Source organism: Rhinoderma darwinii, chromosome 2 (assembly GCF_050947455.1).
Source record: "Rhinoderma darwinii isolate aRhiDar2 chromosome 2, aRhiDar2.hap1, whole genome shotgun sequence".
NCBI classification, from domain to species: domain Eukaryota; kingdom Metazoa; phylum Chordata; class Amphibia; order Anura; family Rhinodermatidae; genus Rhinoderma; species Rhinoderma darwinii.
In genome coordinates, this window is record NC_134688.1 from 252,524,331 (window position 1) to 252,541,334 (window position 17,004).

Below are 17,004 nucleotides of genomic sequence, written 5' to 3' on the forward strand. Positions count from 1 at the left end.
GTTTGGACAGGCCATCTACACAGTTGCAGATTTCATGTCTTTACTGCAAACAATGCATTACCACGTGGTATACTGTCTCTTACGGCGACCATTTCTGGGCCGGAAGTAGCTATATTCTTTCGCTGCTAGGGAGCATATATGTGTAACTTTTTTATTTAAAAATGTCTCTAGGCACGCCAGTATAAAATGAAAACCAAATGCTCACAAAATACACAATAGCAAGCACGAAAGACCCACCTAAAATGGCGCCTGTACTAGAGACATGAGCAATATCGCTCTTTGTCAGTGGTAATGAGCTTCCCCACCCCATCCTAGGCGTTCCTTGACGTCACTTCCACAGGGCGGGTCACCCTCTTTGCCTTTATCTATTGAGAAGGAATCGCTCCGCCAGACTCAGAATTAGGTTTTGTTGAAGTTGCGTGGTAGGAATTCGCTAGATAACAATGGAGTCCGAAACCAAATACCTGCCTGAGCTGATGGCGGAGAAGGACAGCCTGGACCCGTCATTTACACACGCTATGAGCCTGCTTTCGAGCGGTTAGTAAACCTGGGGGATGCGGGGGGGGGTTGGTGAGGTATTTATGCGCTCGTGCGTGTACGATGCTGGGGATGGAGGGAGGGCGGGAAAAAAGCCTAGTCGGCCGTTCCTGGGTAGTACGTGGCTTTTGTGTCTAGGGTATACTACGCCGTGTAGTGGATTGTTAGCTCGGGCCTCGACGTTAGAGGGCACTCTCTTGTTTCGTGAATAGAAGGATTTTAGCGATATCGTGCTTTCAGTTAATGGCCCGTGAAGCGTCGGCACGGTTGGTGCTACGCAGCCCAGCTCTGTATCCCGGCCTCTTCGATCACTGCGGGAAGCTCTCGCTGCTTCTATTAATCGACATTGTTATAATACATGAACATACAGTTACAGACAGTCTCGTATACACTGTTGTCTATGAGGCGGCTGTTTAACTTTATGAATTGACTTTTCCGTCTTTAGTAAAGATCACTAGACTACACTTTTTTTTTTTTTTTATACAATTTAGCCTGCCGGACTACTTTTTAGGGCCTATAGTATTACATTGACCAGATTACCTTCAACTTCAATAGAGCAATCTAATTTATGGGGAAAATCCTTATTTGACTGTAGAGAATCTTACTGGATTAATTTAGGTGCTGTGAAGTACTGGATGGCGTTGATGCCCCTCCCCAAACTTCTGAGCACAGGGCTGTAAGACTGCTTTATGTAAGCCAGTGTCCAGGATCACGTGACTCCTCATCTCTACAAGAAAGCGCCATGAGGGGTTGCTGTAGGGTAAAGGATAACCCTGTCTTTCATTGTACATGGAGTCACAGCAGCTACCCACCCACCAATGATCATCTCCACTTGTGTCCCTCCTCAGGGGGGGGGGGGTCTATCCAAGCTGGGCCAACTCTTAAATTGTGCGGATTTATTTATTATGTGCTATAACACTATTATTCTAAGTGTGCAGCAAAAGCTGTAGTGAAGATGCTGTGGATTCTTGGTCAAGTAGACAGGAGAGGACTTGTATCTGTATGAGTGACCAATTTGTTTTGAGCAGTATTAAGGTCTATGTTCCTGCTTCAAAGGAGAATAAGCTTCACTTTTCATATTTTTTTAATAGCCCCGTCATCGTCTGTGATCCGAAACGTGGCTAACAGTTGAAAAAGTCAAGTAGCGTTGTCAATATATGGGCATGCCACGAAGTAGTCTTAGAACACCCATGTCTGTGTGAGATTAGTCTGAAGAAATCCCATTGCTAGGATGTTCCATCACTTAAAATGGTGGTGGTCCTACTGATGGGACCACCATGACCCTTAGATTGGATGGCATAGCCTAGCAATGTAAGTAGCGCTTTAAAGGTGTATGCGAGTCACAAGATCGTCCTAACAATTCAATTTCTGTTTCCTGTGGCCAAAAAGTTGTGTGCAAGAGTTCCTGCAGTGATTATGTGGCTGTCTTTAATGGGACATATGGAGATCTTCTGTTTATGGACTGACCCTTTGTGGCCCATATGCACATATGTTCTAATGGTCTGGATCAATGGGAACCTAAAATTCAAGCCTGTAGGTAGCAGCTGCAGACCCTTGGGTAGGGTTCCTTTTTATTTTCTGTAAAACAGTTAATCTGCACAGCTCCCTTCTAACATGTACACTTAAACCCAACACCCTTTTTGGGCGCCTAATTAGGACTCCCATTGACTATGGGGATTTGGCGCGTTTTACTCGCCAAGAATTGACCTGATGCTGGTATTTCACACTGCGTTTTTAAAAATGCGCATGTAAAAAAAAAACGAGTTGTATGCACTGCAATGCGTTTTTCAATTCATGTCAATGGGCAACTTAAATGATGAGTTTTTGGTCGTAAAACGCAGCAAATAAACGCTGTCAATGTCTAGGTGCAGCTATGATCACTGACTGCCACTTATGTTGTCTACGGTAGTTTGGAAACCATCTTCTAGGGAAAATTGACATTCTGGCTTATTTTCTGGTCATATATCATTTTTGTTACACTTTTTTTTCCTCTTTCCACTCATTCTGTGTGCCACAACTAATCTGCCGTAAAGTTGTGCTGTCGTAGAAATGTCTCTAATTGTATGTTTATCTAAACCGTGATTGGCTAAGAAGCATATTTTTAGCCTTGTCTCTATATACCTTAATGGTGGTCACTGTTACTTCTGTGTCTTTGGTAGTGGTTTTATTGGTTTAGCTCCTACAGCCCATATCTTTTATGTGCAGGTTGACGCTCTGCACACAGCACTACTTTGTTCTGTGTGTGAAAAGCGGCTAGAGCCTCCATGATCCCCCCCTCCCCTCCCTCTTAGCAGCCGTTCTTTGTCTGAGGTTTGGGAGCATGTTGTGTGGCCTGGTTTCATGGCTGACCTGAATTTTCCTGTATATCCTATGATTCTTACTAGAACTTGCTGTATAAGATATACTGTAATATACATCCTTAGAGAATAGTGTTTTGATTGAGAGCTGATTTGAGTAACCCTTAACAGCATGTTTGCTCAAGTATATTTGCAGATGGCCATCGTGTTGCAACATTTATGATGGTGTAGGAAAAATCTTATACTGTCCTTGGCTTAGAAGGCGTGGTGATAAAACTGAACAAAATGAAACCTTAGGGTAAATTTAGACAGGTCAGGTTGTTGCAGGGTTAACGCTGCAGCAAATCAGACTCAGGCCCTGTTCACACAGTTTTTTTGCAGGCAGAAAATTCTGCATGTAGAAATCCGCTCCGTTTTTTGGTGGTTTTGCACCACAGCTGTTTTTGTACGCTTTTTTTTTTTTTTTCTAACCAACAGGCAAAGGAATAACCGTGAACTGTTTTTGACGTAAAACGCTGCAGCCATTCGCTGCGTTTTTTCTGTCTCCCATTGATTTCAATTTTTACATTTTTTTTTTTTGAGATGGAACATGCCTGAAGATTAACTCTGTGAACAGGGCCTTAGATTCCTAAGGGATTTTCGTACAAAAGTAATCACTGAATAATTTTGGCCCTCCCGTATCATGTCCCTTATCCCAGGAGGCCGGTCAGCACTAATTAGCCAGGAACGTCTAGTCTTATGTGATGCTGCAGCCTGACTGACTGCAGTGGTCAAATGGGAGGAAACGTTATCCTTTCTGGGAGATCTTATTGATGGATCAAAATGTGAATCCATCTTGTTAATTGAAGAAAAACAAACACACATTTAGTCATAAAAGCTCTACACGACCAGATTATACGTGCCCTATCTCCTACATAATATGATCTGCGCTGTAATGTAGATAACAGTGGTTTTTATTTTGAAAAACTATCAATTTTGAGTAAGTTATGCACAATTTTAGATTTATACTAATTTCTTTCTTGATGGACAACTGGGCGTGTTTTTACTTTTAACCAAGTGGGCGTTGTGAAGAGAAGTGTATGACTCTGACCAATCAGCGTCATACACTCACCTCATTCATTTACTCTGCACATAGTGATCCTGCGTTGTTACTGAATTGTGACAGTAAATAGACATCACCTCCAGCCAGGACGCGATGTCTATTCACAATCCCGACACTTCACATCGAGATCACCTTGTGCTGTCTTCTACAGCGAAATTACGCTTGCTGTGCTGTAAGTCACACACAAATGTTATAGAAGTGTCGGGATTGTGAATAGACATCCCGTCCTGGCTGGAAGCGATGTCTATCTGTCAAGACACTAAAGTAACGTTTTACAAGTGCAGATTTTCTGCCTGACTGACATTTTACTCTTTAGTCCATAAGTGCTTGTTTTCTCCAGTTACATGGTGCAATGATTGGGAGTTTGGGGACATACATGCAAATTCAAAAGTACCGATCACCTGTAATTGGGTACTTTTTATTTTGAAGGCCCATTAGCTCCTTGAGAAATAAGTAATTTTACTAAATGTTAAAAAGATTTAAGAAACCATGTCTTACATTAGTTATTCAAATGTCTATAGATTCCATGCAGGACTCCGGTCCCTACTTTCAGGTCGGGGCATCCCATGCATCACCCACACTGGGCAATATACAATACATGTCAGATACGCATAGTGTTTGTCCAGCAGCAATCAATGGAAAATGTATAAGGACACAAAAAGCAGCTGACCTGGGAATTCTTAGCAGATCAAGTCATACGTATCCAATGGCAGAGTATTGTGTGAAACACACTAAAGGCCCAAACCTTTTAAAACTTGTTGGGGCATCTACGTGCTGACACATACTTCTCACAAATGGCATTAAGCAACTTGATGCAGAAACTGTTAGTCAGGGTGGCTGGGGCCGTCCTCCTAGGGGCAGTGGGGCCGTCCTCCTAGGGGCAGTGGGGCCGTCCTCCTAGGGGCAGTGGGGCCGTCCTCCTAGGGGCAGTGGGGCCGTCCTCCTAGGGGCAGTGGGGCCGTCCACCTAGGGGCAATGGCTTTACAATGCACCAGCACGCCTTCAGGCACCCAATACATCTTTCCAATAATCTGCTATGGAGGGGACGACTACCAAATACAGTGCCAGAAATCACTGCCTTCATGAAATTGACCCAGAAACCAGTTATTTACACTGAGATAAAGCAGAGGGCAATCAGTAAACTGTCCTGCGATACTCTAGAAATAATAACGCCTGCAAGTTATGAAGCTGGAAAGATCAATAGAAAGCTTTTCTTGGTATATCAAATGAACCTTGCATCTGTCCAAATGTCATCCAGGAGTCTCCAGTCACCAATTACGGAACATATATAATACCTTTTATTGCACCCAATATCCCACCCTGCACAACCTCAGAGCAAAGGATTTCCCCAGTGTTGTGTTTTTTTTAGTTTTGTACAAGAGACCATGTCTGGCAATCCAGTTTATGTAGTGGAGTTGTAAAATTGTAATTATAAGGGACACCCGTTGAATCCTGCAGCAGCGTTTTGGTCTGCCCCTAAGGAGGGCAGGAGTCAAGGTTAAGAAAGCGAGCCTGCGTGGCGAGGTAGAAAAATAAATGGTGGGGGGCGGGGCAAGGCCCAGTCAACACCTTGGGGCGTTAAAGTGTAACTGCAATTTAGTTTTGGAACTGTGCCAGACAGGACAGTAGGAAACAGTCTGTTTGTAGAGACCAATCTAGGAATAGGAGTGCAGATATACCTTAAAGTATGCAAAAGCTTAGGCAAAACCATAACTTTTTAAAGAAGCACTCCACTTTCTTTTTTTATTGCACCCTCCATTTGAACATTGGTGTTTCAGTGGGGTGCTGTGCGCAAAAATACTTACCGGTCCCCGCATATTGTCTTTCGTGTCCAGCGCTGCTCACGTGATCTTCAGTCTGACTTGGTCTGGAATCACTGTTTTAAAAAAAACAAACCAGGAACTCATGCGCTCAATGCATTAATATGGAGCCTCGTTCTGGCTCCCATATTAATGCATTGAGAGCCTGAGTTCTTGTTTATTCAAAAGCACAGTTACTCCAGACAAGTCAGAGGGAAGATCACACGATCGGTGCTGGACCCTTGAAAAACCAGATCTGGGGATTGGTAAGTATTTTTGCACAAAGCACCCCACTGAAACACCAATGTACAAATGAAGGGGGCAATAAAAAAAAAAATGGAGTGGTTAACCTGACCAACCACTGACATGGGGAGGGTGCTCCAAGCTCTGGTTTTATCCTTTTACCATCTTGACTAGTGTGATATTACATTGAGAACTCTGTATCAGTATGGGTAACTTCTATTCCCAGGTATTTAAAGAGGCTCTGTCACCAGATTATAAGTGCCCTATCTCCTACATAATGTGATAGGCACTGTAATGTAGATTACAGCAGTGTTCTTTATTTAGAAAAACGTGTGCTGTGACTTACACCCACATAAACGTTACTTAAGTGTCGACAGTGAATAGACATCACCTCCAGCCAGGACGGGATGTCTATTCACAATCCCGTCACTTTGGTAACATTTCTGTGTGACTTACAGCACAGCAAGCGTAATCTCGTGAGATCACGCTGTAAATGACAGCACAACGTGATCTCGATGTGCTGTAAATCCCACACAAACGTTACCGAAGTGTCGGGATTGCGAATAGACATCGCGTCCTGGTTGGAGGTGGTCTATTCACTGTCAAGACACTTCATTAACGTTTATGTGGGTGTAAGTGACGGCACATAGTGAACAATGCAGGATCACTATGTGCTGATTACATGAATGGGGAGAAGTGTATGACGCTGATTGGTCAGCGTCATACACTTCTCTCCAACGCCCACTTAGTCAAAAGTAAAAACACACCCAGTTGGGCATTAAGAAAGTCATTAGCATAAAGCTAAAATCGCTCATAACTTGGTGAAAATAGATAGTTTTTATAAATAAAAAGCACTGTCACCTATATTACATCGCCGATCTCCTTATGTAGCTGATAGGGCACTTATGTGGTGACAGAGCCTCTTTAAACCTAGAAGCCACAGGGTGGGGAAGTCCTGCCAAATGATGGCCATAGTTGTCATCCAAGCAGTATAGCCCCGACTTGTCCCAAATGAGCCAGTCATTGGTAAGATTGCAGTGCTTGGGGAAGCCCCCTGAAGCCTGCAGAAACAGTATGAGGTCAGCATAAAGCACTAATTCAGGTTTGACCCCATGCTGAGACAGACCCTTGAAACGGAGTGCCTGTACAGGAAAGGCCTGAGGGGTATCATCTTTCTTTTGGTGGAGAATTGACAATTATGATATCTGCCGCAGGGTAAACATATAAAAGGCTCGCCCATAGTGCAAGATTTAGCCCGAAGCTGTAAGCGCTAATACAAGCCCATAAAAAAAACCTGGTCCCCCCAGGGAGTCAAAGGCCTTGGCTGTATCTAATGATGCAAAACCCAATATGTTCACATGTGGCCTCTACGTAGAATGATCGTCCCTAGCATAAAGCCAGATTTGTTATGTATAACAAAGGATTACCTGATTGATTCGAAGGGCAAGTATTTTAGCAGGAATCTTACAATCACTGTTAAAGAGGCTCTGTCACCAGATTTTGCAACCCCTATCTGCTATTGCAGCAGATAGGCGCTGCAATGTAGATTACAGTAACGTTTTTATTTTAAAAAAATGAGCATTTTTGGCCAAGTTATGACCATTTTTGTAGTTATGCAAATGAGGCTTGCAAAAGTCCAAGTGGGTGTGTATTATGTGCGTACATCGGGGCGTTTTTAATACTTTCACTAGCTGGGCGCTCTGATGAGAAGTAACATCCTCTTCTCTTCAGAACGCCCAGCTTGTGACAGTGCAGACCTGTGACGTCACTCACAGGTCCTGCATCGTGACGGCCACATCGGCACCAGAGGCTACAGCTGATTCTGCAGCAGCATCAGCGTTTGCAGGTAAGTCGATCTTACCTGCAAACGCTGATGCTGCTGCAGAATCAGCTGTAGCCTCTGGTGCCGATGTGGCCGTCACGATGCAGGACCTGTGAGTGACGTCACAGGTCTGCACTGTCACAAGCTGGGCGTTCTGAAGAGAAGAGGATGTTACTTCTCTTCACAGCGCCCAGCTAGTACAAGTATTAAAAACGCCCCGATGTACGCACATAATACACACCCACTTGGACTTGTACTTTTAAACACACCCACTTGGACTTTTGCAAGCCTCATTTGCATAACTACAAAAAATGGTCATAACTTGGCCAAAAATGCTCGTTTTTTAAAAATAAAAACGTTACTGTAATCTACATTGCAGCGCCTATCTGCTGCAATAGCAGATAGGGGTTGCAAAATCTGGTGACAGAGCCTCTTTAAGCAGGGATATGTCTCTATGACCCAATATCCTGAGTTTTTTTTTTCTTGCTTTAGGTATGACTATGATGGAGGGCAGGCCTCCCAACTCAAGACCAGCATTGTACATGCCTAGGAGATGGGCTTTGATCTGCTCAACTTGGACCCATCAGGTCCCAGGACTTTTTCCAGATAGAAAGGAGCAATGGCCACACTAAAATAGTCTAGGGTGATAGGGGCTCAAAGTATAGCAAGATATGTCATTAAACGTTTTTTTTGTCTTTGGGCCTTGAGTTAAAGAGCCTGTCACCAGATTCTCAAACCCCTATCTCCTATTGCATGTGATCGGCGCTGCAATGTAGATAACAGTAACGTGTTTTTTATTTAAAAAAACGTTCATTTATGGCCAAGTTATGAGGTATTTTATATATATATATATATATATATATATATATATATGCAAATGAGGTTTGAAATGGACAACTGGGCGTTTGTTTTTTTTCGTTATGTCCAAATGGGCGTGTATTGTGTTTTTAACTGGGTGTGTTTACGTGTATGATGCTGACCAGTCAGCGTCATACACATCTCCATTGATTTACACAGCAGCGATGTGCAGCCACATAAACAGAGATTAACGTTAATCTAGTGTCCTGATAATGAATACACATGACCATCCAGCCTGGACGTCATGTGTATTCAGAATCCGGATACTTCTGAATCTTTTCTGTGAGATTTCCAGCAAGTGAAACGAAACTCGTTTACCTCTGTAATCTCGCGAGATTTCGTTTCCCTTGCTGGAAATCTCACAGAAAAGTTTCTGAAGTGTCAGGATTCTGAATACACATGACGTCCAGGCTGGATGGTCATGTGTATTCATCATCAGGGCACTTGATTAATGTTAATCTCTGTTTATGTGGCTGCACATCGCTGCTGTCTAAATCAATGGAGATGTGTATGATGCTGACTAGTCACCGATTGGTCAGCGTCATACACTTAAACATGCCCAGTTAAAAACACAATACATGCCCAGTTGTCCATTTCAAACCTCATTTGCATATATATAAAATAGCTCATAACTTGGCCAAAAATGAACGTTTTCTTTAAAAAAAAAAAAAACACGTTACTGTTATGTACATTGCAGCGCCGATCACATGCAATAGGAGATAGGGATTTGAGAATCTGGTGACAGAGCCTCTTTAAGCGACTATCTACCCAACTCGCTTTATCCACTATATGGTTTTGGTTACTCTTAGGGCCTCTTCCCCCCCCCCCTTCTTGAAATGAATAGCAAGAACTAAGGTCACGCTCAGAACTATATTTGTATCGCCACTGTTCTGTATTGTAGTCTTCTATACGTTGTTGATAAAACTGGTCTTTTGTACTGTTTTGATTCTGATTTGGCCTGTGTGCCATCTCTGTTTTATGGCTGGTCTTATTACACATTACTGAAAAAAAAACATTTGAGAAAAAAAACTTGGGAAAGGAGTGACTGCATGTAAGTATTTCATCTGTATTAAAGTGAGCCATAGAATGCATGGAAAGCTTGAACTAGATGCAACAAAGGTGAATAAGTTTCCTCGCTCATCCTTAATGGCCCTTGTAGCAAGGATAGGTACTTTTTAATTCAATCGTTCATCCCTGTTTACATGGGGAGATATGGTAAATATGCTAATAAATGGTAATTTTATTTATTTGGGCTGCATATAAGATGCAAGAAGCTGACAAATGAGTTTGCGGTCTTTTTGTAGGCAGATTGCTGCCATGTTTACACTGGGCAATGAACGGGTACGAGCGTTCATACAAACATTTGCCAGTGTTTAAGGGCCTTAAAGGGTAACTAAACGTTCAAACTTCTGACATGTCAGAAGCTTTGATTAGTGGGGGTCTTAGCAATTGCTAAAACGATGTGCTCGTGTGAGCCCTCAGCCACTTCGTTTCTTTTCGGCTTTTACCGGAACAGAGTAAGGGCTCAGACTTTCTATTGAGTCTGTACTCCAATATATTGATTTCCAGAAAAAGGCGAACCGAAACAAAGCAGCTCACACGAACGCTTCTGCCGTTTCGTTTTGGCAATTAGTAGGGGTCTCCGTGCTCCACTGGTCAAAACACACCTATCTCTAGGATGGTGGCCCTCTAAAACCTGTTCTACCTCTGTTCAGGCTGATTTCTGACCATGAAGATGCGGTAGCGAGTTGCGTTGTTTCCGTATCCACCGTTTAGTTCTATGGGACTTACGGAAACAGCGTAGCTCAGCGAGCTACATTTTCTTCCTCGTGGTTGGATATTACGTGATTCAGCCACAACAGAGGTGGAATGGGGTAGCGGGCCCCGTTATAGAGATGAATCTGGGACCTGCACCTATCTGACATATCCTTAGATAGATCATAAATGCCCTAGACGAAGAAAAACCTTTAGTCACCTAACCGCACTTCAAGTGAGGCGGGAGGATGGAGCCAAGGAGGGAATGACACAGGGGCAGCAGCGGTCAGTGCTGTCGGGGTGTGCTGTGACAGGATTGTTCCAGTCACCTGACCTCACGTCACTGTTGGTGACTGGACTGTGCCGGCATGCGAGTGGGCCAGTCCGGTCATCTGACCTCGTCACTGAGTCAGGTCAGGTGACAGGACTGGTCCAGTTTTGGGCCAGCAAACACCGACCTCACTCAGACTGCCACCGCTTGGCTCCATCTGCCTTTCTGCTCCTAAATGCGCGAGGGTAGGGTGGACAGAGCCAAGTAGCAGAAGACAGCAGCATCTGCGTTAAGTGATGTCGGCCCGAACCAAATGATTTTGTGGGCCTTATACGGCCCGCGGGCTGGACGTTCCCCACCCCTTCTTTAAGGGGTAAATCTGCAGTTTCTCTAGTAAATGGGTGCTCTACTTCATGCAAGGTTATTTAAATTTTTTATTTTTTTTTAATCTGCTATCCACTTCACAGCAGAAAGGTTCTGGTGATGGCAGGGCTGCACAAAGTCTCCTCCTGCAGTCAGTGCTCCAAGCTGTTAACAGTAAGCCTCACTGTGCTGTCAAAATCATGAGATTCTGACATCCTATTAAGGCATGCTGGGGAGGCATTAATCTTTTTTTAATAAGTGGCGTATTTTTCAGACTAGAAGACGCACCCAGGTTTTAGACTACAGAAAATGGGAAACTATTTCATATTTTGCTACTTTTACCAAGGAAATTGTTTAAATAAAAAATTGTTCTGTTTCACCATATTCTGAGAGCCATAACTTTTTTTTATATTGCATCGGTTGCGTGGTGTGAGTGCTTATTTTTTGCGTGACTAGCTGTTTTTATTGGCACCATTTTTTGGTACATAAAAAAAAAATAGTATCACTTATTTAATTTTTTAGCGCTAAGGTGACCAAGAAACAATTCTGGGGCTTTACTGTTTTGTTTTACATTCTATGGTACTTTACATAGTACCAATAGAAACTGCAACGCATCCCACAAAAACAAAGCCTACACACCATACTACTGACCGAGAAATAAGGTACCGCTTGTAAGGTGGGAAGTGAAACAAAACATGGCTTCGTCCTGTAAGGCCCCAAGCACACGGTCGCTGACTGCCACGGACAGCCACTCGCATTTGCATTCCATGCTCCCATAAAAAGTATGGGAGCATGGTTTGTAAAAAGCAAACTTTTCCTAACTTTTGCTGAGCCTTTCTACGGCACTGACCCCTTCCTGTAAATATACGGGAAGTTGTTGGTCGGCCATAGAAATGAATGGGTCCGTAATTAGACTAAATTTACAGTCGTGTGCATTGAGCCGAAGGCTGGGTTCTCACTTAGCGTAAATGCTGCAGATTTTCCACAACAAAATTCTGTGCGGAAATTCTGCAGAATTTACAGTAGCAGCAAAGTGAATGAAACTTAGAAAATGTCATGCCCACACTGCAGAAAAAAGTGGTGCGTATTGGGTTCTGCATTCAATACCACAGCACGTCCATTTAGGCTGTGTTCTGTGCGGAGATTCTGCGTGTTTGGCCCATTGACTTCAATGAGGAGCAGAAATTCTGCAACAGACTTGTTGTGGTTTTATAGCGTTTACGCAGTGGAAACGCAGTAAAAACTGCTGGAAATCCACAGGTACACATACTTTGCTATAACCAATGTTTAACACTAAATCCACAGGTAAAACCGCAGCGTTTCCGAGCAATGTGAACAGAAAAAGCACACTATTTGCGGATTTCTGTGACCGATTTATCAGCGTTTTTCTAGATTCCGCTGCAGAATTTCTGATAAAAATCTGCAGCTTATCCTGTATGTGGGAACATACCCGTAGGCTACATGCACACGCTGCATATTTTGCTGGGAAAATCCGCAGCATAACCAGAACGAATTCGCAGGAAAAGTGGTTTTTTTTTTCTGCGTATTTATGCTGTGGGTTTTGCTGCGTATATCTGTAGAACTAGGGAGATAGAATTGGCAAGCGGGATTGAAATGCTGATTCCAAAAATACACATGCGGGTCAATTTATGTGTAGTAAAATACCACAGCATGGACCTGGGATTCCCTGGAATCATTGCTTATGCTAGTACTCTATTACGCTGTGGTTTTGCCACACAAATACGTGCGGCATAACCACACGTAATACGCATGGTATGCATTGACCCCCCCTAGGCCCTCTTTGCATAAGTTTTTTTTAGGATTTTGACCTGCCTGCATGTAGTTTGCTGCGTTTTTCATGGCGTTTTTTGGCCGTGGCCATTGAGCGCTGCGGGTGAAACGCTTTGTCTGCCACCCATTGATGTCAATGGGATGTCAGAGACTGAAATGCCTGAAAGGCATGTAACCTATTTACGCTCGTGGGGAATAAAAACCTCATCCGCCCCAATGGGGGGTGATTTCGGAAATTTTTTGCCATGGCTTCCGCTGCAAGAAACTTTGAACTGGGTTTTACGCCTCATGCACACGACAGTGTGTTCCGTCAGTGATCCGAGGAAAGATAAGACTTGTTCTATCTTTCCTCGGATTGGAGACTTGGACTGTTTTTCACGGAGCCGATTCACCCGCTGAGGTGCGACTCGGATGCTGTCAAACTGCATGAGTGGCACAACAGTTGTGTGCATGAGGCATAAGGGTCGGGAGATTTTGACTGCTCAAATGTCCTGCTTCTGTGAAGTGGTGGGGGAGATGGAGTGTGCGGCATGTATACAGGGGAGATCTCGGCTTCTATCTTCATGCTGGATGTATATTAGCAGCAATGTAAGATGGATTCCTGGGTTTTCTGCCACGGCTAGAGTAGGAGGAGGCTAGAAGAGGCTGCAGCATAGTTACATCCTATCACCGCTTTCTCTACAGTCGTTGCTGCTGGCTCTGTGTAGTAGATCTAAAATGAACGCTTTACAAGCAACTGTCTCCACCACCTAACAGATTAACCCCTTCACCAGCAGCTGAATAATACACAGGAATATCTTATGGCTAATAGCGATACTCTGTATGAAGTTCAAGCTCCTAGCTTCAGGTGTGAAAATGTCTTGCTTGATTTGCACTTTGCTTATTTGTCACCCATTAAAAGGGATTTTGGAATTAAATGCCCGCCTGATGTCCCCTCGAGGAAAAAAAAAAATTCATATGACCAGGCTATCTGCATCACATTTTATGTTTAACTTTATTTAAGAAATTTTCATTATATTTGTTGCCTGCTCTCTCAATCAGCAAACCAGTTCAACTTCAGTCTGGCGGCCCAAAAACTGAGCGCCCGACCTACCTATCCTCTGAAAATTACTCGTCCGTCATTCTGTTTGCCACATCTTTGGTGCTTAAACCCCTTTGCAAAATAACGGATCTGCAATAGTTCAGTTTTGTATCACAATGCATGTAAAGATGCTGTAGCCCAAACCCCCTATGGTCACGCATCAGTGATGTTCACACAAGGGAGGGGTAGCGGTTTGCTCCGTGTAGGCAAACCGTATCAACACACACAAACGACAGCACTTCCGACCCTTTATTGCTGTGCATGAAATACAGAGCAATAGTGGAATTCGGTGTAGGGGTAAATCATGAAACTATAATTCTTTGGTCTGTTAATGGCAATAGAACTTCTCAGTAGCTGGCAAAACTGCTTTAATTAATTTTTTGAGGCGGAAAACGCCTAAAGATGGGCCATGTCGCTGCTTTATCCCGCGAGCGTTTTTGTGCTTGTGGGAAAAAAAGCTTCTCCACCTCCCATTAAAAACAAAAGACGGCTGTTTTTGCCACAAAGTTTCAAAACTGCGTGTGAACAGGGCCTTACAGCCTTCATCCATGTGGTAAAAACCATGTTCATACCAAATTTAAAAAGGACCTTTCACCTCCCCATACATGTGCAGTATATAATGGGGAGGGCTGCACAAACCGTGGGGCACTCTTTTTTTTTTTTTTTTTTTTTTTTTTTTCCTTTTTTTTTTTCTTCTTCTACCTCCCTCTGTTATTTAGGTATCGGTGCCGTTATATTTGGCACCCGATATTTAACCCCTTAATGACCGGGCATGTTTGTACCTTAATGACCAAGCCAGATTTGTCAAATCTGGTATGTCTGACTTTATCAGAGAATAACTCTGTGAAAGTTTTGAATATCCAAGTAATTCTGACATTGTTTTTTCGTCACATGTTGTACTTTATTTTAGTGGTAAAAGTAGACTGATACGATTTGCGGAAATTAATTAAAAAATAGAAAAATGGAAGAAATTTTGTAAAAATTACCATTTTCCCCTATTTTTAACTGCAATATGTCACATATGTACATACATACTGTACAATTTTTTTAATTAAATATATATTTCTATCTCTTTACTCCATTTTGGCAGCACTTTTGAAAAAATAAAATAAATTTTCAGCAATTTAGAGGACTTACAAATTGAATAATAATTTTATAAATTTTGAAGTACATTTTGTTTTCCGGCACCAAGCCAGGTTTTCAGAGGCTCATAGGTCTCAGAGTGATGGAAACCCCCACAAATGACCCCATTTAGAAAACTAGACCCCTTAAGGTATTTACCTAAGGGTATAGTAAGTATTTTGACCCCACAGTTTTTTGCTAAATGTAATACATAGCAGGTGAAAAAAAAAATAATTTCACTTTTTTGAAAAAAAGTATCAGTTTGAAGACCAATTTCTTTGTAAAGCGACCATGAGAATGAAGAAACACACCACAAAATCTATCACCCTCTCTCTCCTGTTTTCAAAAATGCCCCCATTGTGACCCTAATGCGCTGCCTGGACACACGGCAGGACCCAAAATGAAGGGAGCACCCGGAGGCTTTCAGGACTCATATTTTGCTTGAAAATGTTTTAGGCCCCACTGTACATTTGGAGAGGCTTTGAGCTGCCAGAACGATAGAAACTCCCCATAAACGACCCCATTTAGAAAACTAGACCCCATAAGGTATTTATTTAGGGGTATAGTAATTATTTTGACCCCACAGTTCTTTGCTAAATTTAATGCATATCAGGTGAAAAAAATAATAATTTCACTTTTTTCATAAAAGTATTTGTTTGAAGACCGATTTATTTGTAAAGCGACCATGAAAATGAAGAAACACACCCCAAAATCTATCACCCTCTTTCTCCTGTTTTCAAAAATACCCACATTGTGGCCCTAATGCGTTGTTTGGACACACGGCAGGGCCCCAAAGGAAGGGAACACCCGGAGGCTTTCAGGACTCATATTTTGCTTGAAAATGTTTTAGGCCCCAATGTACATTTGGAGAGGCTTTGAGCTGCCAGAATGATAGAAACTCCCCATAAACGACTCCATTTCGAAAACTAGACCCCTTAAGGTATTTATCTAGGGGTATAGTTAGCATTTTGACCACACAGGTTTTTTGCTAAATATATTGAAATTAGTCTGTAAGAATTAAAATGTACTTTTTTTCTGAAACAACATAGAAATTTTTATTATTTACAAGGAATAACGAAGAAAATGCACCCCAACATTTGTAAAGCAATGTCTCCCGATTACGACAATACCCCATATGTGGTAATAAACTGCTGTTTGGACCCACAGCAGGGCTCAGAAGGGAAGGAGCTCCATTTGGATTTATGATTTTGCTGGAATGGTTTTCGGTGCCATGTCGCATTTGCAATGCACTGGAGGGACCAAAACAGTGGAAACCCACCAAAAGTGACCCCATTTTGGAAAAACCTTCAAGGAATTTTTCTAGGGGTATAGTGAGCATTTAGACCCCACGGGTCTTTTGCAGAGTTTATTAGAATTAGGGCGCGAAAATTAATATCAACATTTTTTCCACTAAAATGTTGCATTTTCTCATTTTCACAAGGGATAAAGGAGGAAAAAAACAACCATTTTTTTATAAAGCAATTTCTCCCGAGTACGGAAATACCCCACATGGGGTCATACGTTTTTTCATTAGAAATGAATTAACCCTTTCAGGACTGATCCATTTTTTGCTTTCATATTTTAGATTTTCACTCCCCGCTTTCCAAGAGCCATAACTTTTTTTATTTTTCCATCAATAGAGCTGTGTGAGGGCTTATTTGTTGCGGGACAATCTGTAGTTTTCATTGGTACCATTTTGGGGTACATGCGATTTTTTTTTTTTTTTGATCACTTTTTATTAAATTTTTTTGCAATCCTGAGCAAAAAACAGGAATTCTGACACCGTTTTTTTAGGTTGTTTTTTTGCGGCGCTCACCGTACGCAATAAATGACATTTTTTATTTTTTCTGCGGGTTGGTATGATTACGGCGATACCATATGTATATAGGTTTGGTCCTTTTTTTTAGCGTTTGCGCAATAAAATGACTTATTTATAAAAAAAAAAAAAAATTCTGTGTCACCA

General features: G+C 42.4%; 1 protein-coding gene across 2 annotated transcripts in view; it reads left to right on the forward strand.

Annotated features, from left to right (window-relative positions):
• Positions 1 to 328: 328 nt before the first annotated feature.
• The window catches only part of KHDRBS1 (KH RNA binding domain containing, signal transduction associated 1), a 43,648-nt gene continuing 26,972 nt past the window's right edge, over positions 329 to 17,004 (forward strand). The window contains exon 1 of one of the 2 annotated variants that reach the window (XM_075853136.1): positions 329 to 537. In XM_075853136.1, the coding sequence (XP_075709251.1) occupies positions 444 to 537 (94 nt within the window). In that variant the 5' untranslated portion in view covers positions 329 to 443. The remainder of the gene's footprint in view (positions 538 to 17,004) is intronic. The other variant, XM_075853137.1, reaches the window with a different exon arrangement.